Genomic DNA, 26,239 nt, shown 5'->3' with positions numbered 1-26,239 from the left:
CAGTCACCGACATTCCGTCATGAGCACCGAAGGGGTTAACAAAAGACACTTGTCTGTAAGGATGTCAACGGTCAATGGTTCAAGAGAGATGTTGCTCAGTATCAAACTTGTCAAACTCAAAAGGAGTCAGATGGGCTCTTCAAGCCTTCTTTTCCACAAGGAAAGACTCTCAAGTCATGATTCGTACAGACTATGACACAACCATGAATTTCATTCCGAAGGTGGGAGGAACAAGATAGCACATGCTGTTGCAGTAGGTTTAGAAGATGCGGATCATAAAGCCCAATGTAGATTTCTCAGCAGAACATGTACCAGAAAATCACACCAATGTGGCGGAACGACTGAGCATGCTGTACTCAATAACAAATAAGAAATAGAAAGCAATTAAATCTAGTATTTCAGAGATGGGGTGCTTCCTAGAGGGATATGTGCGCAGTAGACCAGAACTCTAACTGCCTCCAGTTTGTAAGCTGATGCTTCTGTCCAGAAGCGAGAGAAGAAGCTTTCACAATGATCTGGGCTGAATGTTTCTGTACATATTCCCACCCATTCCTCTGGTACCAAGACTGTTGTTCAAAACAAGAGCACTGCAAGCCGATTTTCTTGGTGCCAGTATGACGCATCAACTTTGGTATTCAGAGTTGTAGAACATGTCCATCCAAACTCTCATACTGTTCAAAGCAGACATGCATCTACTTTCCACTAATATTTTACCCCAGACCTCAATAACTTAAGTTGACTGCCTGGTTCATTAAGAAGTAGAGTTTGGACAAATTAATATGCCCGAAGACTGCAGGCTGATTCTTAAAGTGGTTAGAACAGCCTCCACTATTAAAATCATACAATCTAAAATGAAAATGTTTTATTTTATGGTCGGGAAAAATAATTCTCTCAAGATGTTGCTGTGCTCCTAAAATTAGCCAGCTCAGCCTCACACCTAAATTATGTGCACCTTGCAGCCATTTCAAGATTCATGAGAACACCTAATGATATTGCTTTATCCTCAGAAAGGCTCATTCATGATAGATTTATTCAGGACCTTTCCTCTGAAAACTAAATTGTCTCCAGATTGGGAGTTAAATACCCTGTTCACCGCATTATTGAAACCGCCTTTCATGGAACAATGCATTTGCATCCTTTTTAGGTCTCGGCTAGAAGCGAGCGAAGCTCGCTCTCGCCAGAGACCTTATTGTTAGCGGCTCAGCTTCCCAGGAGGACAGCACTGGCCGCGCGCGCCGATTTGTTAAGGCCAAGCGCACGAGAACGCGCTCGCGGCCAGGTGCTGTCCTCCTCGAAAGCTGCCTCCCTTCCCCGTGCAGGGCGGGCCGCCGCGCTGCCTGCGGCGACCCGGAAGCATTGACGGCCAAACCGGAAGTAGGTGCTGTCCTGCAGAGCACCGCTTTTCAACTCTCTGCTCCTCATTGCCGGAGACGGCTTTTCAAGCTCCTCGTCGCAAAGGGAGTAGCTGTACTACCTTTTCATTCATTGTCATGCACTTGTTTTATTCGGTACAGTTGTGCCGTTAGTTTTGGGCAATTGTTTTGTTTATAGTTGGAACGTAGATTGCAAGCTCCTTCATCGGCTATCACCCGACATTTCTAGTATTTTGCGTCTTCACGAGGGGCATTACCGAGCATATTGAACCCTTTTCTGAGATTCTATGGGAGTCTCTTTTGATCACTTATTAGTGAGCTTAGACTTTTATGTTTGCTTCTTAATATTACACATCTAAGGTGTACGATATGCCCCTCTGCATTGTCAAGTTTACGTGCACATTAAAGTTTTTTTAATACGAATACGCCAGTATTGGGATGTCTCTTTAAATCTTTAGCACGCTGCTCACGTTATCTCTTTAAACACACTCAGCAAGCTGGGTATTCTTACGTACTCCAGCTACTGGCGTTTGTTTCGTATGAGGTTGAAGGAGTTTCTGATCCGGCATCAATAATCACGGTGAGAACTGCGGTTTAGCTAGTTTACTTCTTTTATATTTGCGCTTAGACCTGTACCGTTACCAGCTTATTTTGTTTACTTTTTCAACAGAAAGCATCCGTTCGGCAGAACGCATTGAGATATCTATTGCTGGCCGCGCAGCTAGCAACACGCTGATTATCCGATTACACGGGTCCATGAACCGGGAGCGTTGGTTCTCACCATGCCACTCGTAGTGTCGGGTGAGAGTCATTTTGGATGACATTATCTTGGCAAACCATTTCATAGATTTTAGTGTCTCTGAGGCTCCTTAGAACCATATCTTGGTATTTATCTTTTTTCAGTGACACATCCTGTGTCTTTTCATTTTCAAGGGAAAGAGTCTATTGTTCTGACTTCATCGAACTTGGGGCAACCACTGAGTCTTTTTATGGACATTTCTTTGGACCTGTACTGCATGACTGAGATCGGCACTGATCACATTTTCTGGTTATAGAATTGGGTTTCAATGTACATTCCCATTATTCACAAGGTAGCATGCCAATCATTCATTCACTTTGTCCTTTCCCTTTTCTTTTCTGTATTGCTTCACCATTCGGGTGCAAATCTTATTCACTGTCATATATTGTCCTACAACCTATATTCGATTGGTTGAGATTAATGTGTGATTAGTTCACATTTATTGTGTTGTAGATTCCCAAGGAGGACACTCCAAACCTTATACAGCTATTGTGTGATGGATTTCATCCCCTGAAGAAGGGTTATAAACCCGAAATGGATTGGGATTGTCTCTGCTTATATACTATAGACAGGGATTGCTATATGTTACGGACTGTATACATATGAAGTTCATTGAATCAACTTGTTCCTTTCTTATTATGATGTGAATTCTTATATTTTTCATATTATAACATTCTGTTTTGTATGGAATCAACTACACTAAGTAGTTTACTACATTGTTGAAACTAATATTGATTATGCTTATTGAATATAGTGTACTTGAACAGAAAAATCTGTGCGTACTCTATTGAAGACATTTTTGTTCTTAGCTGTGCTCCGTGTAGACTATGGTTTCCCATAGCCTCCTTTTTGTTAGAAGATTTATTTTTCCACGTTGCAATGGAAGTTTAAAACTGTGCTCACAGGCTGCAATGGCTGGCATGAGACATGTTTAAAAGGCTACTTAAGTGGGTCGCACAATAGGTGTTGCAGTCCCACTAGCAGCATTTATTTTACAGGCCCTGGGTACATGTAGTACCACTGAGTACCACTGTGCTAAGGACATACAAACAAATTAAATGTGCCAGCTAGTTGTTAGCTAAAGTTACCATGTTTGTATAAGAGATCAAAAGCAATTTAGCACAAGTTAGCAGTGGTAAAGTGTGCAGAGTCATATAGAAAGCAAAAACAAAGTTAACAAAAACAGGAGGATTGAAGGCAAGATTTGGGGGGAAAACCATGCCAATGAGGTCAGGACCAACTCAGGGGATAACAAGTGATCACCCTATAGAATGGGGAATAACATGAGGAAATGTGTCCAATTTCTGCATGTTATTTTGTTTCATAGAATGACTTTTACAGTAAACTTCATAAAGCTTTATTTGGTGCTTACACAGTACAACATGTTATGGGGCCTTTATTTGACACAGCATTTGATGGAAAATCAGTCTTTGAAGATTATACAGTCATTCAGTAATATAACTTCACAATTGCCAATATTATGGTCTCTGACAGTATACATGATCAAATTATTGCTCATAATGGTGGTTTAGTGCATTCTCTTTATTACTTGGTGACAGGTTAAGAATACGACTGAGCTACATATGTCTGTTGTGATTACTTTGTAAAAGAATAGTACTGGATTGCAAAGCATTGCTCAGATGTCCCCAGTTGGCGCTGTTTAAGGTCGAGTGCCAAATACCAAGGCTGCGTAGTCTTGATTCCACCTCGTGGTTCTTTAATCTACTAGTAAACTCTCCCTGCCTTTTCATCTCACTCGCGTGCAGGGTCTTTTTCATTACTGCTCACCCCTCATCACTGTTTTCCGTCTTACTCTTTGTCATTCTTTTCCCCTTTTGCTTTTTGCTTTCTCTTTCTCTGGATCAAAGTCTGTTGAGGATAAATAAGTGCCAGTCCCCAAAAATGAGTGCCTGTGAACCCCACCTGCAACCACCAACTCAAATTAAGCACTGCTGGTTGGTCAGTGGGCAAAGTCAAGGGGCTGTTTTAGAGAATTTAGTGGCTGTTTTTTTAAAAAGAGCCGCAGGAGTTCGTATAAATCCTGCGAGAAAAAAAAAATATGAATTGATTCGGCATCGGCACTGCCATGACTTTAGGTTCTAACACTTTCACATCGAAAAATTATTTAACATTACGCTTTCCCAGACCCCATTCGCCTGCAGACAGGTGTCTGCTTTCACTTTGTGTCTAAAGTGTTTTAGGGAACTGCTTGGACACGCGTTTATACAGTCCATCTTCTACTTTCTTTAGTCCAGTTCTCTCCCCAATGCAGTGTTCTCATGCCCTTTGCTCTCCCAACATTTGCTCTCCCATTTGATGAACTTTCATTGCATTCAGCGAATGACTAGTTCCAGGTCAAATCCAAGCTAGGTAGCCGTGATAGCAACTTAATCGTACTATTTGTTACATATAGACACTTGAAGACCCCACTTAAGTACGGTTATAATGGTGTGCATCTTGCATTGTTTACAGAGGAGAGTATCTTAAACTAGGTGGAAAATCATCACCCAGATCAGATGTGTATAAACAAAATACAAAGTGGCTAGGGCACAGGTTGTTTTTAGGCTTCTATTTGTTATAATATGTTTTGTCTGGTCTCTTGATCTATACCTGAACATTTACCCATATATTTGTACGGAGCTCAATATTAGTCCCTAGAAGATGCGAGAAGGGGGCCATAAGGCTTGCACTTTTGTATAGGTAGCACATATTTATACTGTTGAATGCCGGCGTGAAGTAAATGAAATGTGTACAAGGATGCCTGTTGCCTAAAGACAATGCCATCTATTTATCGATTAAGCTATTGGCAATGTAAATGACAATGCCATTTATTTATGATTTAAAAAATAGTTATGAGCAATGCCAATAGCTCTACCTTTAATAATGCCGAGACCATTGCATTGTAAATGCTTGTTTTTCTCCTTATTAAGCTTCTTATTGTACAAAATAAACCATAGTCAGCTATATCAATTCACATTTAGTACATTGTTACATGCGATAGTTTCCGGCACAGAGGTGATTATGTACATTATGATCAAAACATAGAACTCTTAAATCCGCCACCCCTCCCCTCTGCATTTGCATCCTTGGTAGCAATAACATTGACTAGAAGGGAGAATTGTTAGTAACAAGCTTCCAGGTTAGTTTTGGCGTATAATGAGATATATATATATATATATATATATATATATATATATATATATATATATATATATATATATAATCACGCTTCAAGGCTGCGCAGAAAAGCGTTTCTCCTTTCGCCACCGCCCGCCGTAGACAAGACACAGACTCAAATCTAGTGCATATTTTAGTTTATTGTCCCAAAAACCGTCAGAGACGCGTTTCACCGCTTGCGCGGCTTGTTCACTTATATAGATATCCACGAGACTCCGCTGCCAAAACTGCCGCTCCTGTTGGAACAAACGGAGACGAACCACCAAGTAAGTGCTCAGATTTCTTTGTTTATTGTGCTGTTTCCATCATGACGCGTTTCGGCCTGCCTCGGCCTTGTTCATATATATATATATATATATATATATATATATATATATATATATATATATATATATATATCCAATTACCACTCCGGCGCTTGAAACCACCAATCGGAGAAAGACACGGACTCCAGGATTAACTTACACACTGCTGGCTACAGTGACTTTTATTTTAATATATATATATATATATATATATATATATATATATATATATATATATATATATATATATATGCGTGTGTGTGTATATATATATGTGTGTGTGTATATATATGTGTATGTATGTATATATATGTTTATGTATATATGTATGTATATATATATATGTCTATATGTGTATATATATATATATGTCCACAGGCTTTCTCTCTTCCATAAGACAGACGAGGGGGCACCCTGGATTCAAAACAAAATTCTTTATTGGTCAAGGTTTGGCATGACGGGTGGTATCCACGGAAGGCTTCCAGTACCTGGGAGTATTCATCACACTGGATAGGCAACTGTCACTTCTCAGGAATGTTGACAGAATACTTGTGAACTCCGCGGCTGATATGGCCCGATGGCGCCAACTCCCTCTGACGCTCCTGGGTAGGGCGGCGATGTATAAGATGATCATCTTGCCCAAATATTTATATGCCCTGCAGAACGAATATTATCCGATACCAGACGGTCTCCTCCGTAGAATACACGCCGACCTCCGATCTTTCATTTGGCTGGGTAAACAGCCGAGAATAGCGCTGACCACCCTCCAACCAGTACAGTGGGGGTATCTCGCTGCCAAACCTTGAAGCGTACTATTGGGCGGAGCACTTGTCCCCCATTAACGATTGGCTCCACGCCCCGGCGGACCACCCGACGTATGCACTGGAACGTACCAAACTGGCCCCACGTCCTCTGTTTTCGTACCTATACGGTGGTGCGGCGAGCCGGTCCTTACTCCCAGCCACGCATATTACACTCAGGGCTTGGAAATTGGCGACGAGACGTGTGGGATGGGATAGGAAACCCACCCGACAGACCCCACTCTGGCACTGCACGTGGCTCTCTGAACTCCACAAACTTACAGGATTCAAGCAATGGGATGACATTGGGATTTCCACGGTGGGTGATGTCATCGCTAGAGGGGAGCTAAAATCCTACGCCGCCTTGAGGGCAGAATATGGGCTCCATCGCTCGCAGTTTTTTAAATACATTCAACTACGCCATGCATGGAGGGCACAGGCTCTAACCTTAGAGGGCCTGCCAGAATATGCGCCTCTGGAAGGCAGATTACTGCAGGAACAGATACCACACAAGGCCGTCTCACTCACCTACAAAACACTCACAAACAACATGCTGGGGGACCTGGCGAGGCTTAGGACCACCTCTGAGCAGGAAGTAGGGACACTGGAAGACATTGACTGGGACTTAATCCTCATGCACCCGAGGGAGGTGGCTATCAAATCCCGGCTCCGCCTGATCCAATATAACGTGCTCCACAGGACGTACTTTGATAGAGTGCGACTGTTCAAAATGGGGAAGACACCGGACGATAGATGCCTGAGATGCCATCATGAGGGAGGGGACTTTTTCCACATATTATGGGCTTGTGTGAAAATACAATCCTACTGGACACTCATTTTCACCGAACTGCGGGAGGTCCTGTCTGTTTCGCTCGACCAGGAGCCCAAACTGGCCATTTTGGGAATGACCAATGATGTCGACCTTCCCCGCCCCTTACTGGTGTTCCCAACACTGGCCCTAGTGGTAGCGAAACGTGACATTGCAAAGTATTGGGGGGCTGAGACGATACCCACTATAGATGAATGGAGAAGGGGACTAGACCTTAACATGGCGGCAGAGAGAGTGACGTATAAATCAAGGGGTTGCCCGAAAAAGTTCAAAAGGGTTTGGTCAAAATGGAGGCAATATCATGGGCTAGATAGTGGACTCGGGGAGGGAGGCTCGTGAGTGGACCCGGAACGGGGAGATGAGCGAGTTAAGGATGAAAGGATGTGCTAGGAATGGACAGTGTTCGTCAATCACGCTAAGCATGCTTGAATGTTTTTCATACCACTTGCTTATCAGGTGTGGGGGGGGGGAGGGGGAAGGCGGGAAATGTATATGCCCTTAACGTGACTGTGATGTTAGACCTTGATTGAGCGGATGTTCTACCGACTCTACATTCATATTAGTGCTTGTTGGGGGGGGGGGGGGGATCAACAAAACTAAAAAGCAGATGCCCAGTTGCTAATGTGACCACCAACTGTGTTGTGGCGGGGATGCACCGAGAGGGACCCGAAGACTCGGTCAGACTGATTTATGGACTATGAATTGATACGGCACCGGGGGCTCCATGAAGTGTATCTTGCTATGTAATTGTTTTGCCTGCATAATGTTGCCACTGTCACCCTTATCATGTCTGAGTATCTGCAATAAAAATCGTTTTAAAAAAAAAAAAAAAGGTTTGGCATGCCGCGTTTCAGCAATACGCTTTCATCAGATGCGATTCCTTGTAAATTGCCACTGCCACTGCGGTCCAAAGTTTTAAGTGTTCTGGCAACTAAAGTTGATCTGCTTGCACACCTGCTTGTCATTTGGGAGGAGCCGCCTCCGTAATCCACCACGTGGAACTACCACTCCCAGAGTGCAGTTTGCTTTCACCAACGTGCTGCGATGTGCGGTCCGTCAGCCAGATTCCCATCATTCCCCATGGTTGAGGCTGGCTGCAAATGAGATCAGGTAAGGATGCGCAGTGTGTTCCTGGGCGAAGTTTTGTATCCGTTATTGTCTCCAAACTTCCAACCTTTACATCGCCGACAATTACAGGTTTGTGACATCTCTCAAGTAGTGGTGTCTATCCATGTAGGTCATGGACTATCTTTGATAGCGGAATTGTAATGCCTGGTGATGTAGGGCGATCCAGAGGCTTCCTAGTCCACACCTAGACGTGACACACCGGATACTTCGGAAGGTGCCTCCCTCTCACGGTATTGCTCCTCGCTAGTATTTCCACAGGCTGTCTCTCTTCCATAAGATAGACGAGGGGGCACGCTGGATTCAAAACAAGATTCTTTATTGGTCAAGGTTTGGCATGACGCGTTTCAGCAATAAGCTTTCCTCAGATGCGCTTCCTTGTAAATTACCACTGCCACTGCGGTCCAAAGTTTTAAGTGTTCTGGAATCTAAAGTAGATCTGCTTGCACACCTGCTTGTCATTTGGGAGGACCGCCTCAGTAATCCACCACGTGAAACTACAACTCCCAGAGTGCAGTTTGCTTTACCAACGTGCTGCGATGTGGGGTCCATCAGCCAGATTCCCTTCATTCCCCATGGTTGAGGCTGGCTGCAAATGAGATCAGGTACGGATGCGCAGTGTATTCCTGGGCGAAGTTTTGTATCCGTTATTGTCTCCAAACTTCCAGCCTTTACACCGCCGACAATTGCAGGTCCGTGACATCTCTCAAGTAGTGGTGTCTATCCATGTAGGTCATGGACTATCTTTGATAGCGGAATTGTAATGCCTGGTGATGTAGGGCGATCCAGGTGCTTCCTAGTCCACACCTAGACGTGACACACCGGATACTTCGGAAGGTGCCTCCCTCTCACGGTATTGCTCCTCGCTAGTATTTCCACAGGCTGTCTCTCTTCCATAAGATAGACGAGGGGGCACGCTGGATTCAAAACAAGATTCTTTATTGGTCAAGGTTTGGCATGACGCGTTTCAGCAATAAGCTTTCCTCAGATGCGCTTCCTTGTAAATTACCACTGCCACTGCGGTCCAAAGTTTTAAGTGTTCTGGAATCTAAAGTAGATCTGCTTGCACACCTGCTTGTCATTTGGGAGGACCGCCTCAGTAATCCACCACGTGAAACTACAACTCCCAGAGTGCAGTTTGCTTTACCAACGTGCTGCGATGTGGGGTCCATCAGCCAGATTCCCTTCATTCCCCATGGTTGAGGCTGGCTGCAAATGAGATCAGGTACGGATGCGCAGTGTATTCCTGGGCGAAGTTTTGTATCCGTTATTGTCTCCAAACTTCCAGCCTTTACACCGCCGACAATTGCAGGTCCGTGACATCTCTCAAGTAGTGGTGTCTATCCATGTAGGTCATGGACTATCTTTGATAGCGGAATTGTAATGCCTGGTGATGTAGGGCGATCCAGATGCTTCCTAGTCCACACCTACACGTGACACACCGGATACTTCGGAAGGTGCCTCCCTCTCACGGTATTGCTCCTCGCTAGTATTTCCACAGGCTGTCTCTCTTCCATAAGATAGACGAGGGGGCACGCTGGATTCAAAACAAGATTCTTTATTGGTCAAGGTTTGGCATGACGCGTTTCAGCAATAAGCTTTCCTCAGATGCGCTTCCTTGTAAATTGCCACTGCCACTGTGGTCCAAAGTTTTAAGTGTATAATCACGTTGGTCTTCTCTTAGCCTCTGAGGGTGTGGAAAAAGGATGGGGAATTGCCATCAACACATAGGGTAGCACCTTCTATGCCTATGCATTGGCATGTCAGAAGGAAGGATTTGCAACTGCTACCAGAGCCCCACTCAGTGGCGGCCAGCACAGGTAAGCATGGTGTGGTGGGGTGCGGCAGAGGAAGGAAGTGGACAGACGCCGATTTCGATGTTATTTATTTAATTATACCTATTCTGACGTCTGTTGACTTCCCCCACCCCACTGCACTTACCTGTGCCAGCCACCACTGGCCCCACTATCTCACTTAGTTGCGCTGCGAGCTATTACAAAGTTTCTAGATCCAGTATGGAATAGTTTAAAGGGTGAGGAATGTCCGAGTAAAGCAACGTCCGGAAAGATAGTTACTAAAGGTATGTAACTTGTTGTTAATAACATTTCGTCTGAGTTAGTAAAAAAAAGAAAATAATAGTAAAACTGTGAAACGGTAGTCGGCCCTAATAAAGGAAGGAGGGAATGTTTTATAGGCATTTCATAATAAAGAAAATGTCAGGCAGTGGATGCCAATAGTAGATATATGATTTTGTGGTTTAAAAACGAATTGCTCAGTGCATAATAATTTTGTGTAGTTGCCCTTCAAAACATCATACTGTTCCTGCAGAAATAAGATATTGTGCTGGTGATAGAGAATGCCTAGGCGCAGACCTACTAACATTTTGTGTTGTGTCTGCTCCACTTTTTTGGCGGAGCCATGAAGCAAAATGTTAGTAGAGATTTATAAAGTCGCGCAAGGGCCAATTTGCGGTACCTTTGTTGGCTTTGAATTTGAAAAAAAAAGCAGCACATATCGCCTCTGGCATGTGTTACTTTGCTTAGGGCAGCGCTCCATGGATGGAGCATGGGCCTTCCCATGCATCCACCTATGGATTTTGATTTAATCCCTGATCTACTAAGGTCAGTAAACTTGGGATTGCACCAGTATGGTGCGCATCCCTGACAGGGAGAAATACCTTTACTTCTCCTTGTTACTTGCTTTTTCTATTTGTGATGCATTCCACATCATACATAGAAAAAGAAAAATGCCTTTAAGGATTGTTTTTGTGCAGAAAGTATCCCTCCCTGTACAAAAGCAAATGTACTTGTAACACAGGCACCTTTGCAGCAAAGCTCAAGGATGCCTGCGTTGGTGCTAGGCAGCCTCAAGTGCCCCATATCTTAGTAGATATGGTCCGGGCCGGACTGGGAACCAAAACCAGCCCTGGCAAAGTGCTCGGCCGGCCCCCATGGGGGTTGGGGTGCGGCCGAGCTGTTTGACAGGGCCGATTTTGGGAGATTTTGTTACGGGCGATATTGCAGCTAAGCTGCAAAAACTGCCCTGTAAAAAAAATGGCCCCATGGGGGCCCAGAACCGGCCCCCACCCTAGCGACCCTCCTCGGAAATGCCTGGTGCCCGCTACAGCCAGTCCGGACATGTATATGGTGCATTTCTACTCTCTCTGTTTCACGCAATGCAGCACAGTAACTTTGTGTGAAGTTTTAGTTAATATGCCCACGAGTGTCACATATCCATCCAAGGCACGGAAAGTTCCTCTCTTTTATGGTTAACCTGTCAAGTGTTTTTCTCACAGCCATTATTGGCGCCAAAGGTTTTCCCCAAATTCAGCTGAGTTTTAGCATTGTTGATGACTGGGCCCTTTAGCCTGCAGAACTCAGCAAATGTATCTAATTATTTCTGTGGGCCTCTTGGTGGCTTAGAGACCAAGAAGATATCATCTGTGAGTTAAAGAGAAACACTCTTGGTACCACTTGGTTCATATATAGACTAAACCGCAAGGAACCAATGAACTTTCGCGGACATCTTAAGTTACAGGGAAGGTCTTGTTTTTTTTCCCAGGTTGTATCCCAGCGGACCATAGCGTAAATTCCTTATTTACCTCTGAACAGCGCAGTCTCCGGGGAGGTCTGCCTTGCAAGACCCAAAGTAAGGACAGACACTGACAAAACGGTCACTGGCAAAGAGAGGATATCTATCTTGAAATAGCATGGGACATTACAAGAAAGGCTCCCGCATATGAACGTCACAGAGCTCATGGAAAAGCATCTGGTACTTGTGTCCCTGCTGCGGAGGGTAACAGACATGGGATCCAGTTCACTTACAAAAAGCTTTGTACTAAACACGTCCTATAAACCCAAACGTTTTGGGAAGATTTATTAGAGAGAAATATCCTGTTCACCAGAAAACACTTGTCAGGCATGACACACAATCTGGTGGAAAGTCCACTAGTATGCCAAACGCACTACTCAATTTAAAGTATAACAATGGTAAACTGTGATCTGTTAGGTTAGACTACCAAGTAATCACTCAAAGAATAACATTTTGTAAAAATGTTTATACTATTTGAATCTATGAATCCTTTTACAATATCAAAAAACACTCAATGACATGATAATACATGAAGTGTAGTAAATCCAAAAACAAAAGCATCGTCATGAAGCTGTCAAAAAAACATTATCATGAAATTTTCCAACTAAGTAATTTAAATGTAAGAATCAGCACTTATAAAACTCATGATGCATGATCACAACTAGAATAAGGCCATGATCACAACAAATAGAAGGCCCAATGCATTTCGGGAAACTCCCTTCTTCAGGGGCACTGTGAAAGAAATGAAAACATAGCATCAACAATCTATATGAATAGTAATAACAATTTTGACTCATTGATGATCAATGCAACAAATTCATTGAATAGTTAACATCACTAAATAGCAGTTCAAAAAACATACTGGAAGCACTGTTAAAAATGACGGAGGTAGCTAGAAGATGAGCTTCTTTCTAGGTCAATGGAAACCATGAGGAGTGAGGAAAACAAAAGGAGCAATGAACCTTTAGATAAACCGCCACCATTGGGTGAAAAAAATAGTTATAAAAGCTTGTGTGTTGAATTCCAAAGACTGCCTTACACCATTGTGCTAACAAAAGGCTTAATGGAGCTACGTCAAGTAGTACTCACTTAAAACTCAAAAGTGCTGTAGTAATCGAACATGGTACAGGGTTGCAAATGAGACACTGCAGATCTGTAGTTAAACGGCAAACACAAGACAAAGTGCCTTAGAAAAAAGAAGAACATCCCAAGATTTGGTCTTATCACTATACTACAGTCATGCTCAATAACTTACTGCATGGACAAGCTGCTCACTATGACGACTGGTGTTTAAAAATGTATGTATGTATCCACTGCCACTCAATTAGATGCTCACGAAACTCAAGCTTGAGTGTCTACCTGCAATATCAGAACAACATTATCAAATGGTACACTGACATGAATAACCTGAATCCTTTCTAGTGTACTGAGGATAATCCCAAAACTTATCACACCATAACACATGTAGCGTGTCCCTCTCGCTGCTAGTTCCAATTCTGCTCAGAACAGTATGAATACTAAAATATAATCACAACCTCTAGTAGATACTGAAAAACGCTATTATTATACAAACGTTTTACGCTTTATGCCGGGTATCTAGATAGTTACTACTGACACACGCTAATTGTAACCAAAGAACCTTTCTCACCAAATGCGTGCGACGTGTGATAGAGATAAATGAGGTAAAATGCTGTTACCTCATTTATTGCAGGTTGTGATTACGCATTAGCTACATACAATTTTAAGCAGAAGTGGAATTGTGGGATTAATAGGGACACGTCGCACGCATTTGGTGAGAAAGGTTCTTTGGTTACAATTAGCGTGTGTCAGTAGTAACTATCTAGATACCCGGCATAAAGCGTAAAACGTTTGTATAATAATAGTGTTTTTCAGTATCTTCTAGAGGTTGTGATTATATTTTTGTATTCATACTGTCCTGAGCAGAATTGGAACTAGCAGCGAGAGAACGCTACATGTGTTATGGTGTGATAAGTTTTGGGATTATCCTCAGTACACTAGAAAGGATTCAGGTTATTCATGTCAGTGTACCATTTGATAAATTTTGTTCTGATATTGCAGGTAGACACTCAAGCTTGAGTTTCGTGAGCATCTAATTGAGTGGCAGTGGATACATGCATACATTTTTAAACACCAGTCGTCATAGTGAGCAGCTTGTCCATGCAGTAAGTTATTGAGCACTACTGTAGTATAGTGATAAGACCAAATCTTGGGCTGTTCTTCCTTTTCTAAGGCACTTTGTCTTGTGTTTGCCGTTTAACTACAGATCTGCAGTGTCTCATTTGCAACCCTGTACCATGTTCGATTACTACAGCACTTTTGAGTTTTAAGTGAGTACTACTTGACGTAGCGCCATTAAGCCTTTTGTTAGCACAATGGTGTAAGGCAGTCTTTGGAATTCAACACACAAGCTTTTATAACTATTTTTTTCACCCAATGGTGGCGGTTTATCTAAAGGTTCATTGCTCCTTTTGTTTTCCTCACTCCTCATGGTTTCCATTGACCTAGAAAGAAGCTCATCTTCTAGCTACCTCCGTCATTTTTAACAGTGCTTCCAGTATGTTTTTTGAACTGCTATTTAGTGATGTTAACTATTCAGTGAATTTGTTGCATTGATCATCAATGAGTCAAAATTGATATTACTATTCATATAGATTGTTGATGCTATGTTTTCATTTCTTTCACAGTGTCCCTGAAGAAGGGAGTTTCCCGAAATGCATTGGGTCTTCTATTTGTTGTGATCATGGCCTTATTCTAGTTGTGATCATGCATCGTGAGTTTTATAAGTGCTGATTCTTACATTTAAATTACTTAGTTGGAAAATTTCATGATAATGTTTTTTTGACAGCTTCATGACGATGCTTTTGTTTTTGGATTTACTACACTTCATGTATTATCATGCCATTGAGTGTTTTTTGATATTGTAAAAGGATTCATAGATTCAAATAGTATAAACATTTTTACAAAATGTTATTCTTTGAGTGATTACTTGGTAGTCTAACCTAACAGATCACAGTTTACCATTGTTATACTTTAAATTGAGTAGTGCGTTTGGCATAGTAGTGGAGTTTCCACCAGATGTTGATATACAATTAGGACTGGCTGCCTTCCAACCAAACAGCACACACACTTGGTTGAAAATAGTTTATTATACATAGAGTACCAGTCATAGAAAAGGGTGTGCGCAGGCAACAATTGTTATGTAAATATTGGATTTGAGCATTTTAATAATCGAAATAATTAGGAATTGTATTCTTTGTTTTACTTTACTATTTACCTGCTGCATCCAACACTTCAGTAAAAGCTCTATTGCACACCCAGTTCGCCGCTAACACCATACTATTGCTGGGGGAACACTAGGTCGCGTTTCACCGAAAAAACACCACTTCCGCTTTCCGCGTTCGCGGAGCGGTTAGCGGTCTAGCCATCTGTTAGGAGGGGCTACTTAGGCAGCGAGGAGCCGGCCGCCGACGGTGGTAAGGGAGACAGTGGCAGTGTCGACCGAGCCGCTTGACGCCTGCCAGCGCTCCTAACATCATTTTAAATATTGGATTTGAGCATTTTAATAATCGAAATAATCAGGAATTGTGTTCTTTGTTTTACTTTACTATTTACCTGCTGCATCCAACACTTCAGTAAAAGCTCTACTGCACACCCAGTTCGCCGCTAACACCATACTATTGCTGGGGGAACACTAGGTCGCGTTTCACCGAAAAAACACCACTTCCGCTTTCCGCGTTCGCGGAGCGGTTAGCGGTCTAGCCATCTGTTAGGAGGGGCTACTTAGGCAGCGAGGAGCCGGCCGCCGACGGTGGTAAGGGAGACAGTGGCAGTGTCGACCGAGCCGCTTGACGCCTGCCAGCGCTCCTAACATCATTTTAAATATTGGATTTGAGCATTTTAATAATCGAAATAATTAGGAATTGTATTCTTTGTTTTACTTTACTATTTACCTGCTGCATCCAACACTTCAGTAAAAGCTCTATTGCACACCCAGTTCGCCGTTAACACCATACTATTGCTGGGGGAACACTAGGTCGCGTTTCACCGAAAAAACACCACTTCCGCTTTCCGCGTTCGCGGAGCGGTTAGCGGTCTAGCCATCTGTTAGGAGGGGCTACTTAGCCCTCTCGTCACCCTGAGCGCGCAGCGATCGCGCCAAGGAAAGCGCCAGTGAACGCGCCAAGGGAAGCGCCAGTGAACGCGCCTGAGACAAGCCAGAGAGAAGCCCGTCTGCGCCCGTCCGCGACAGGACGGGGCTAGGTGCCAGGGTGTCTACACCTGCAGATATGCCTAGCCATGAGGATAGGAGACTTACTTATACATCTCAGGTACTGCTAAACCTTAGATCTCTAACATCGCCGGGCTGTGGAGACAGTGTTCGCCCACAGGTTGAAGGTCCTTTTTCATGTTTACACTGTCACTCCCAGTTCGACATTATTTCAAAGGTCCCCAGTGAAAGTAGTGCTAGGTGTCATATGCCATATAATTCCACTGTCAATCATGTCACTACTGACCCCATCATCCGAGTGGGACGGAAAAACATTCTCTGTAATATCAGATCGCTCCCAAAACACTCCGCCCAGGTCTGGGATTTAATCTCCTCTAAACAACCTGACCTATGCTATCTTACTGAAACATGGCTGAAACCATACTCTACTCCCGCTATCACGCTGGGAGTTCCTAACAATTATAAAATAACTAGACTAGACCGTCCCATTAAAAACGGCGGAGGAATCGCCATTGTATATAAACAAGAGATCTCCAGCAAAATCCTGGAGGAACTGACGACCACAGAAATTGAACTGTTAGTCTTTAAACTAACATATTCGCCCAAAGACTGTCAGATAGGTGCCTTAGTTTATCGCCCTCCTGGCCCTTGTACAGGCTTTTCGAACCTTCTGATCGAGTTGTTAGCTCCCTGTGTCAATAATGACAGTAACTTCACATTAGTAGGGGACTTTAATGTTCACAGCGAGAGATCCGACTGTAGTGAGGCGCAAGTTTTGCTAGCAGATTTGTCACTATTAGGTCTAAGTAAACAAAACTCTGGACCTACTCACATAGCTGGCCATACATTGGACCTGATCTTATCTAATTCTCCATTGGTCTCTTGTTTACCTGCGGATCAGGTCAGCTGGACCGATCATTTTGTTGTGGAATTTTATACTCCGCTTCCTGAGACCGTCATGACGCAGCAGATCTCACTCCCACTGTTCGTAGACAGTGGCATAAAGTCACAGACAGTTCCTTTGAAGAGAAGTTTATTGCACCCATTATTCTTCCTAGTGAAAGTATTGATATGGCACTAATTAAATTCGGTAGGGCGACCAAAAAAGCCATTGATGAAATAGCCCCTTTGAGACAATTCAAACCCCGACCAGCCGCTAAACAGGAAGTGTGGTTTTCTGATCACCTAAGAACATTGAAACATTCTGCTAGGAAGTTAGAGAAGAGATGGAGAACCACTCACTTGGCAGAAGACAAAAAGAGATATTGGGACTCACTTTCTATTTACCATAAGGCGATTCTTACAGCTCGAAAGACGCATATAACAGCACAAATTGCCGATGCCGGAAACTCCCCCAGAGTTCTCTATCAAATTCTGCAAACCTTTGTCAAGCCTACAGCATGCAAATCTGTAGAAGTAGCATCCCAACAGCTGTGTGACGAGATATCTCATTTCTTCACCACTAAAATTGACAAAATTTATGAAAAAATAGTCAGTGCTGTTAATAATAATGATTCCTCAACAACAGCACTTTTCCAGGCTGATACAGAGCTGAAACAGGATATACATTCTTTGGAATCTTTCCCCCCTATCTCTTTGGAGGAAATTTCTACACTGACTACCAACATTAAAAGTGGGAGTCCGGATGACATTATCCCAGCTAGGATAATACCTGCTCTGACAGAGCAGCTCTCTCCTATTTTTGAGCAACTTGTGAATCTTTCACTTAGTTCTGGCCACGTCCCTAAAGAATGGAAAAGAGCCCTCGTCAGACCCATTAGGAAAAACACCGCCATTCCTTGGACTGAATTGGCTAATCTAAGGCCAATTTCATTGCTACCCTTTCTTGGGAAAATAATTGAAAAGCATGTAAATTTCCATCTATCCAAGTATATTGAATTGGCCGACGTCCTTGACTATTCTCAGTCTGGGTTTAGGCCGAGGCATAGCACGGAGTCCACTTTGATATCTGTGACTGACGATCTGCACATGTACCAAGACAAGGGCTTTTCAGTGATCCTGGTTTTGTTAGATCTATCAGCGGCGTTCGACACTCCATCTTCACAGACGGTTGTCGAACGCCGGGATCAAAAATAAAGCCCTTGCCTGGCTAAAGAGCTTTCTATCCGGCCGCACCCAGAGTGTCAACATGGGTGGGTATCGGTCAGCGGAGGTAGAGATTTCCAAAGGGGTGCCACAGGGCTCTTGTCTGAGCCCCACTCTTTTCAACATCTATGTGGCACCCCTGGCAAGAGTGATGCGTAAGTATAGTTTCATCCCCGTGTCATATGCTGATGACACGCAGCTCCTCTTCCCATTCAAAACTATCTCCGCTGAAGTGAAGAGCTCCTTTTCAGCCGGTATGAAGGCAGTGGCACAATGGATGTCGGCCAACTGCCTTCAATGCAACGTCAGTAAAACTGAGGTTATGTTGTTTGGAGAAGCTAAACTGCTTTGGTCCCCGGATTGGTGGCCCAGCGACTTGGGAGTTGTTCCTGAACCCAAGTCGATTGTAAAGAATCTAAGGGTCCGTCTGGATCAAGACCTGACACTCAAGCAACATGTCAACTATATCTCAGGTTTATGCTTTCATACCATCAGCCTACTGCGCAAGGTCTTTCCTCTTCTGCCTGATTCGGTGAGGAGAACCTTAGTTCAGGCACTTGTTCTAAGCAGGATTGATTATTGCAATGGTCTACTACTTTCTGCCAATGAAGGGGTGTTGGCCAAACTTCAAGTCATCCAGAATACTGCGGCTCGTTTGGTCCTTAATGCCTTCCCAGAACTGCTTCCAAACCCCTTCTTGACCAACTTCATTGGCTTTCAATCCGGCAGAGAACGAAATTTAAAACATGCTGCCTGATTCATAAGTGCTTAAATGGACAAGGGCCTGCCTATTTGGAAAAGAAATTTGTTCCATACACCCCCACTCGATCTCTTAGGTCCAGTAATAATCTTCTTTTGCTGGTGCCACAGGCCAAGAAAGCCAGACACTGGAGCAAGGCACTTTCCATAGTAGGACCTACTCTATGGAACAAACTCCCCCTGTCACTTAAACAATGCACAGACCATTTAAAATTTCGGAAACAATTAAAAACCTTACTGTTCAAAAATGAAATTTAGCTCCCACCCCCATCTATCTTCTGGTGTTCTTCTGGCGTCAAAGCGCAGAGATACTCCACTGTGAGTTGATTCCAGCGCTATACAAACCTACAAATAAATAAATAAATAAATAAACAACCTTCTGATGACAAACAATCTGCCAGACACTGACAATTTCGACAAGGTACCATGGAACAAATCTTAACGCCATGGGTAGCTCTCCAGAGGCATCTGCCTTCCACAGCACGGGTAACTTGCCGGCACTTTACTAGCAAGGCTTGGTAACTAATATACAGACTATGGAAACACTTTGTAATTCCCTGATCAAAGACTTTTGTGTGAACCTTTCGACCAACCCTGGTAATCCACAGATTAGTGACCAAATCGAGGCACAGTATTTGGAAATGTTCTTGACTGCACTATAAAACCGAATAAAGTTTTTTTAATTGAATTGACTGCACTATGGAGGCAGGCAAATAAATATGTATCTACATCTCCTGGCTTTGGTATTTCATAATCCAGTGTATTCGATCGCAACGGAACAGCTGCTGAATTACTATAGTTTGGCCACGTGGATATCACAGAATATGGTTGGAAGATACTCCAAACTCAAAGGGCAATTTCGACTTTAAGCCGATGTCGCATAAAATCGAAAGTTTCTGCATGAGAGACTTGAGTCACTTAGACATCATGGCCTGCCACACCTGGTCCCATCAACTCTGCGATTTCTCGGAGTACACATATGAGCGCTTCTAGATGTAGACTACAATTCAGATGACAATTTTTTTATGATGCACAAGCAAGAATATATCCCAGTTATTATATCTTAACCTTTATTGATTTTTCAGATCAAAAGTAGACCTCCAAGTTGGCATCACAAAGGAGGCAACATACATCCTGCTACCACATTTTTGTCCACAAACACTATATTAAATAGTTCATCAAACAAAAAATATAGATGTGACCTGTCTCACCTTCTTCATCATCTTCCCTCCGTCATCTACCTTCAGATGGCCTTGAGCATTGTTGTGTTCTGCATTTCTTTGACAATACTTCCTGACCACCGGCAAGATTACACAAGTACTAAAATGCTCTTGAGAGGTATTAATCACACCAAGTACCACTCTCGGGCCAAAAAGCCACGTCCAGCTATTCGTCTATATATTGTATTCAAGGGAAGCTGCGGAGGACACTTTACACAGCCGGGCCTGTCACCTTTTCATTTTGTTCCCCATCCAGAGTATTAAAGGGGCCCAAAGTGTAATGTAAACCGATGTTTCCACCTTCCAAAGAGTACATTATGTGCTCACGTGCCATTAAATCCTATGCTGCTCATGACCCTAGTTAACCAGAGAGAGGCCATGGTCAACTGAGCAGCCAAGTTTTGCAGAGTGATGCTGTGGGCCGCAAGGAATATATTAGTTTTGTGAAAAATGAATCTGAATTAATAACTGGTAAACATGTCCTCATTTAAATGAAGAGCTTGGTTTGATTTTAGTTCTAAATTAAATTGGTAGAAAAATCCTTATAGGAGGGTGTATGCGAATGTGTGTGTGTTTTGAGACACCTCTATTGATGCAGCCACTATACGTGAAACCATCAATAAGAAACAGGGATTTTGTTCAAATTCATATGTTCACTTCGAAATTGAAGCATTTCATTTTTTCCTCTTTACAATCTTTTACAGCATCATTGCAGAAACTGCGGGGACATCTTTTGCAACAGCTGTTCAAGCAATGAACTGTCCCTTCCATCCTACCCCAAACCTGTGCGGGTCTGTGACGTGTGCCACAATCTCCTCCTTCAAAGATGCTCGTCTACCTCTTCGTAGCTCTGCGGATGCGCTGGAGCCCGAAGAAAGCCAAGGACCTTTATGAAGCCAACACTGTTGCTGCCTTCCTTCACCAATGAGGAGCTTATTGTCATTTTGTCGTCTTTTGAAGCCATGGCTAAGCAGCTGGGAGTTCATGCACAGAAGATGCACTCCCTAAGGGTGTACCTGCATGTCCCAGAGGGTGGAAGGCGAAGCATGATCTCTGTACCTTCTATCCAGGGGAATCATTCTTATGAGCAGGGCCCTTGGGGTTGCCACCCTTTGGATAGACACCCCTTGCATTAAGTTCAGTGAAGGGTTAAATACAACTGAAGATTATTCCACATTAAAAAAACGTCAAGCAACTTTGACAATAAGGGTTGTCCAATTTTAATTTCTGCCTTTTAAAGTAATGTTCAAACTGAAAAAATATCGTTCACTGATCTCCGCTAGTAGCCATATTGGACTACGTTTTGATGATGCACTACATTGGTACCTTCTGGGAAAATGACAATTATATTCGCCTAGAAAAGGCAAAACATTTGAAAGGCTTTTCTTGTACTTCAAAGTTGCTTGAGCATTTTTTAAATCGTAAAGTTCAGGTTTATTTATACGTCTATCGGAACAGCACACCTATATTCGACAGTCCGGTAGCTACCTTTCTGACAAGTCAAACAAATGAGGGCCCTGCCTCTTTCGCTACTGAAATTGATGTTTAAAGGGAGAGAAGCCTAATTCACTTTCCTTAATGTACAGATCATCAGCTATTTGGGTGTGAGAGGGGATTCTTTTTTTTTTTCTCGCTAAAAGAAAGGTTTTCCATATATGGGTCAATTTTCCAATAAACACGGACAAGAGTAGGACTACACCAGAAAGCCTGTTACAATTCTGCTAATATTTGAAATCTAGAACTTGTGGTTAATTGTATATATTCTCAAGACCCCATTTATGGGCCTATATGCATTCCTCTGAAATACTCTTGAGGTAACAGGTAGGGTCACCTCTTTGGCCGCCTCTTCAAGGTGCATCCAAGTATGATAATGTGTTGCCATTTTGTACATCAACGATTGCAGTAATTTTTCTATAGAACGTGGACAGTACTTCATGAGCCCATCTTTAACTTTTGCATATTTTGGTAATGGTTCTCCTGTTGGGGGAAACAACACTTTTACATTAAAATACTAACACTTTTGGAAATTATGACATTTTGATTGCGACATTTTTTTAAACTGCTTACTGAAATAAGACTGAAAATTCATTGTTTTTCTAAATAGCCAATGTTAAGAGGATGTTTTTATAAGTACTTGCAATGCACAACTAAATTTCACAATGCAGCATATCATGCGTTTTCTGTATTTTCCTAGGTATCCATTGACATCTCACATTTATTTTTAATATATCTACGCTGGGGATTTGTAATTTTATATTAACTTTGAAAAGCTAAGTGAAATCTGCTAGCTTCCTAAAAAAAATCCTTTAAATGAACATGTGTTACTGAATATGTATCAGTAAAATGATGTGCCTTTATAATACAAAAAAAGTCAATTGTAACTTTGGGTCGTTGATGAAATGTGTATTGCTGCAATCTCTTGCTTCACAGCATAATAAAAGTGACATCTTTATTTTCAAATCGTATGTCTCAAACAGTATTTTCTTTGGGGGCTTTGCTTGATTATAGGTCAGCTACAATGAATGTGGCACATGGTGAGCGATCTACATTTGTTACGGGTGGCACAGGAGCATTTAAAAGACGACGTCACTTCTCAGTCAAAACCATTTTGTTGTTTTAGTTATTTAAAACCCTAACAAATAATTTTACAGTTAATTAGTACTTAAACAGGATATGTCATGTTATATACGTCACCACTGTGTGTATTTATCAGTTTTTAAAGATAGCCCCACCCAGTAATGACTGCGGGAATGCTATGCATATAGTAGATAACTCTTAAGTTACTCAATGAAAACGAGTGTGCTTCAAACCCGGAAACCATTTTTTTTAAACAAATGGATGTTAACGTTTCTCTCTGTAACATGCATCACATTAAATCACTTTTGTAAACAATTTTCTAACGTATCCGGGGATGCTAAAATGGTGTGGCCTTTTTCTGGTTTGGGAAATGCTATACTTTGTGGCATAAATACAACAAATTAACTACAAGACTAATTGATGACACCGCTAGCTTCAAATGGAGAGTTTACTTCAAAGCCCGAGCACTAATCCTTGAGGACGTCCTCCATGTCTGTGATGTCAGGTCCTTTATTTACATTTGACTGAGATGCCAGAATTCTGAGCTCCCTCAACATTTTCACAATTATTTTGTGCCTTTTTGGGTCAGCATTGTCATTCCATTGGATACACTTCATGTCACCTCTTAAGACCTGCGGATCAAACACTGTGCAGCCTGAAATATTAGAGGAAACGGAGAGGCCATTCCGCTTCCTCTATACGACCTGCACCGCGCCTCAGAAGAGCTGGCTCATCGCCTGGGAGAGATAAGGAGGATTGGGCCTGGGGCGGAGACTACGGTTTTAGGGCGTTGGGCTGGGTTTTTCTTTTTTTTAGGACTGGGGTCAGGAGAACGTCGCGCCGGGGTCTAATTTAAGGGTTCAGAGCAGGGGACAGGTATTTTTAACAAGCATTGGCAAAGCCAATAGGTCTCGCCTTTGGGACCTTATAAGAATTTAGACTATAATACAGCAATACATACAGCCTAACTTCCCTCTTCCCATCTGTGTCTTTCACCTTCCAGTAACTACATATCAGACATCACAGCTTAAAGGAAAATCCATAGTGAATCAGTGGAAAATGCACTATTGTACGTTATGAAACCTCTGTTAGTTACGGCACCACACCAAATCTTGGGTGGTGCAGTGGAGAATAGTGACTTGTGTATATTTAGTGCTACAAGGTCCCAGTCTGTGACAGAAGCACTGTAAGCATGTAGGCCATTATTTTAAATTTGCATTACACACAGTATAGATACAAAATGTGCAAAAATGTTTGATAAAAATTACAATTACAAAAAAGCTTCCAAACTATAGGTATTTTGCAGGCTGTATGTAGTCCAGTGTTTGTTTTTTTAGCCCTCTTTTAAAAGCACATTTCGCAGCTTAGCTGGTAGCTAGGTCCCTTACAATACCTCTCAAACAGAATACATGGGTGTTACCAGGCAGCTTCAAGTTATTCCATCAATTAAAGCCAAAGCCAGTTTCCCAGCTCCCTTCACATAAGCAAATTGACCAGTTGTGCACATTTACATTTCTTTCAGTCAGGAATATCCAGGCAAGAAGGCCACTTTAGCTGTCTGCCCCTCCCTCGGTTTCGCAGTATAAGAGACACCTTATACTTCAGTCGAAGCACTTCAGCTGTAGAAATGAACGGTCTACAACGGTTGACTTTTGACAAAAAGCAGGGGGGCTGTTTTCCTAAAGTGTGCCCCTCAGATCCCTCCCGCTTCCACTCACAACTATCACAAACACCCCTTATCAGTTGTTGTTCAATCACTTCCTCATTTAATTTGTGTCCTCTATGATCAATCAGGACTTTGCAGTGCTTTGATAAATTAAATCCCGGGATGGAACATGGGGCTCCAGTTGACCTGGGCTCTTCAAGTAACTTTATATGCACTCCAGGATGTGTTTCGGTTGTATTTTTTCCAGAGGGGTCATTTAATGCTCTTACGTTGATTGAGAGGACGAGGGCCATGAAGCCCAGACAGCAGAAGCAGTTGATAAAGATGGCGTTGAAGAGGGACCAGACAACGAAGTGCGTGGGGGGCTCTGGTACCGGAACAGGGTTTGTGTCTTCCGGCAGCCTCCGGTATCCCTAGTCTCAGGGCTGCAGCGCCACAGGCTCTGGGGCATATGCCATGCTGTCCCGGGGCAGAGCAAAGCACTAGGCTAGACAGGTGGGAGACACGTGGGAAGAACGCGGCGGAGGCAGGGCAGTGGTGAGGGCACGGGAGGGAATAAAAAACAAGCCAACATGAATAAGGGTATATATATGAGGACCCGATCAAAAGTATATACAATAAATTCACTGTCAGCAAATGCAGTGCAACATGTTTTCATGCCGCTGGCAGACACACAAAGACAGGCTATACAGATAAGTAGCGGGTGATAAACGCAGCAAGCGCAGCCGCATGGCCACGAAAGTGAAAGTGACCGCTCTAATTAGAAACATGATCCACAACAGATGGCACATCACGCGCCGCTGCTCGCTCCTGCAAGGTGGATGCCGTGGGAGCAAACATTTTCAGAAAAGGTGGGACATGCACCCGCCTTTGGCCAATTGCGTGCTTTCATTTTTGAAAGCCACACGCAAAGGCCAATAGAATGTGACAACCACACACACACGAGCTTTCAGAAAGTCTAGAGTGATTCCAAGAGGCCCTCTCCTAGAGCAGCACATGCGTGCTGCGCTAGGCTCGACCTAAAAAAGGGCCTGTGTGGCAATTTAATATAGCAGCCACTGTCAGTACTGTAGAGTAGGGTGAGCCAATGGTAGCCATGCTCAGTAAGGAGGGTGTCCCTCCAGACCCACAGTTCTGCTTTGAGTCTCAATCAATGTTCTTCTAATACCACATCTTGAGTAGGGCATGGTAAATTCATAGTTTTAGTCCGTCCTACATGGGAGGCAACAAGTCATTTTTCGCAGGATTTGCTTCCTATTTCCATAGGCTAACTAAAACAGGGAAACAGCTGGTTGTAATTTCACAGCGGTCCAGTGAATATTGTGAGATTATCAACCTGGATGTGAGTCGAGGGCAGTCGGCAAAGCTCACAGAAAAGCTTTTCTGATTGGCAACCAGAAGGCAATCAAGGTGGGCAAAGAAGGACAATGTTCTAACTGCTTAAAAAGGTGGCCATTCCGATTTTTGGACAAATAAACAGTATGATTAGCCACCCTTTCAAACAATGAGAATAGTTCCGGGTGTTAGGGCTAATCTGATTGGCTACTAGCAGCCAACCAGAATTACTGGGGACAGCCAGCACCTCTCTTAAGTTTGTTTGCTTTCCAGGAGGGCAAAGCCAGCCAGAACATAAGAGGTTGGAGAATAAATCTGCCAATTTCTG

The 26,239-nt window shown here is 43.0% G+C and overlaps 1 protein-coding gene across 4 annotated transcripts in view; it reads left to right on the top strand.

Annotated features, from left to right (window-relative positions):
- Window positions 1-22,793, top strand: part of RUFY1 (RUN and FYVE domain containing 1) — a 717,137-nt gene extending 694,344 nt beyond the window's left edge. For all 4 annotated transcript variants that reach the window (XM_086931454.1, XM_086931453.1, XM_086931456.1 and 1 more), the window contains one exon: window positions 21,038-22,793. In XM_086931454.1, coding sequence (XP_086787580.1) covers window positions 21,038-21,181 — 144 coding nt within the window. In that variant the 3' untranslated portion in view covers window positions 21,182-22,793. The remainder of the gene's footprint in view (window positions 1-21,037) is intronic.
- The last annotated feature ends 3,446 nt before the right edge of the window (window positions 22,794-26,239 follow it).

Source organism: Lissotriton vulgaris, chromosome 7, assembly GCF_964263255.1.
Source record: "Lissotriton vulgaris chromosome 7, aLisVul1.2, whole genome shotgun sequence".
Taxonomy (NCBI): domain Eukaryota; kingdom Metazoa; phylum Chordata; class Amphibia; order Caudata; family Salamandridae; genus Lissotriton; species Lissotriton vulgaris.
The sequence above is the reverse complement of the archived record's forward strand: the minus strand, read 5'-3'. Positions and strand labels throughout refer to the sequence as shown.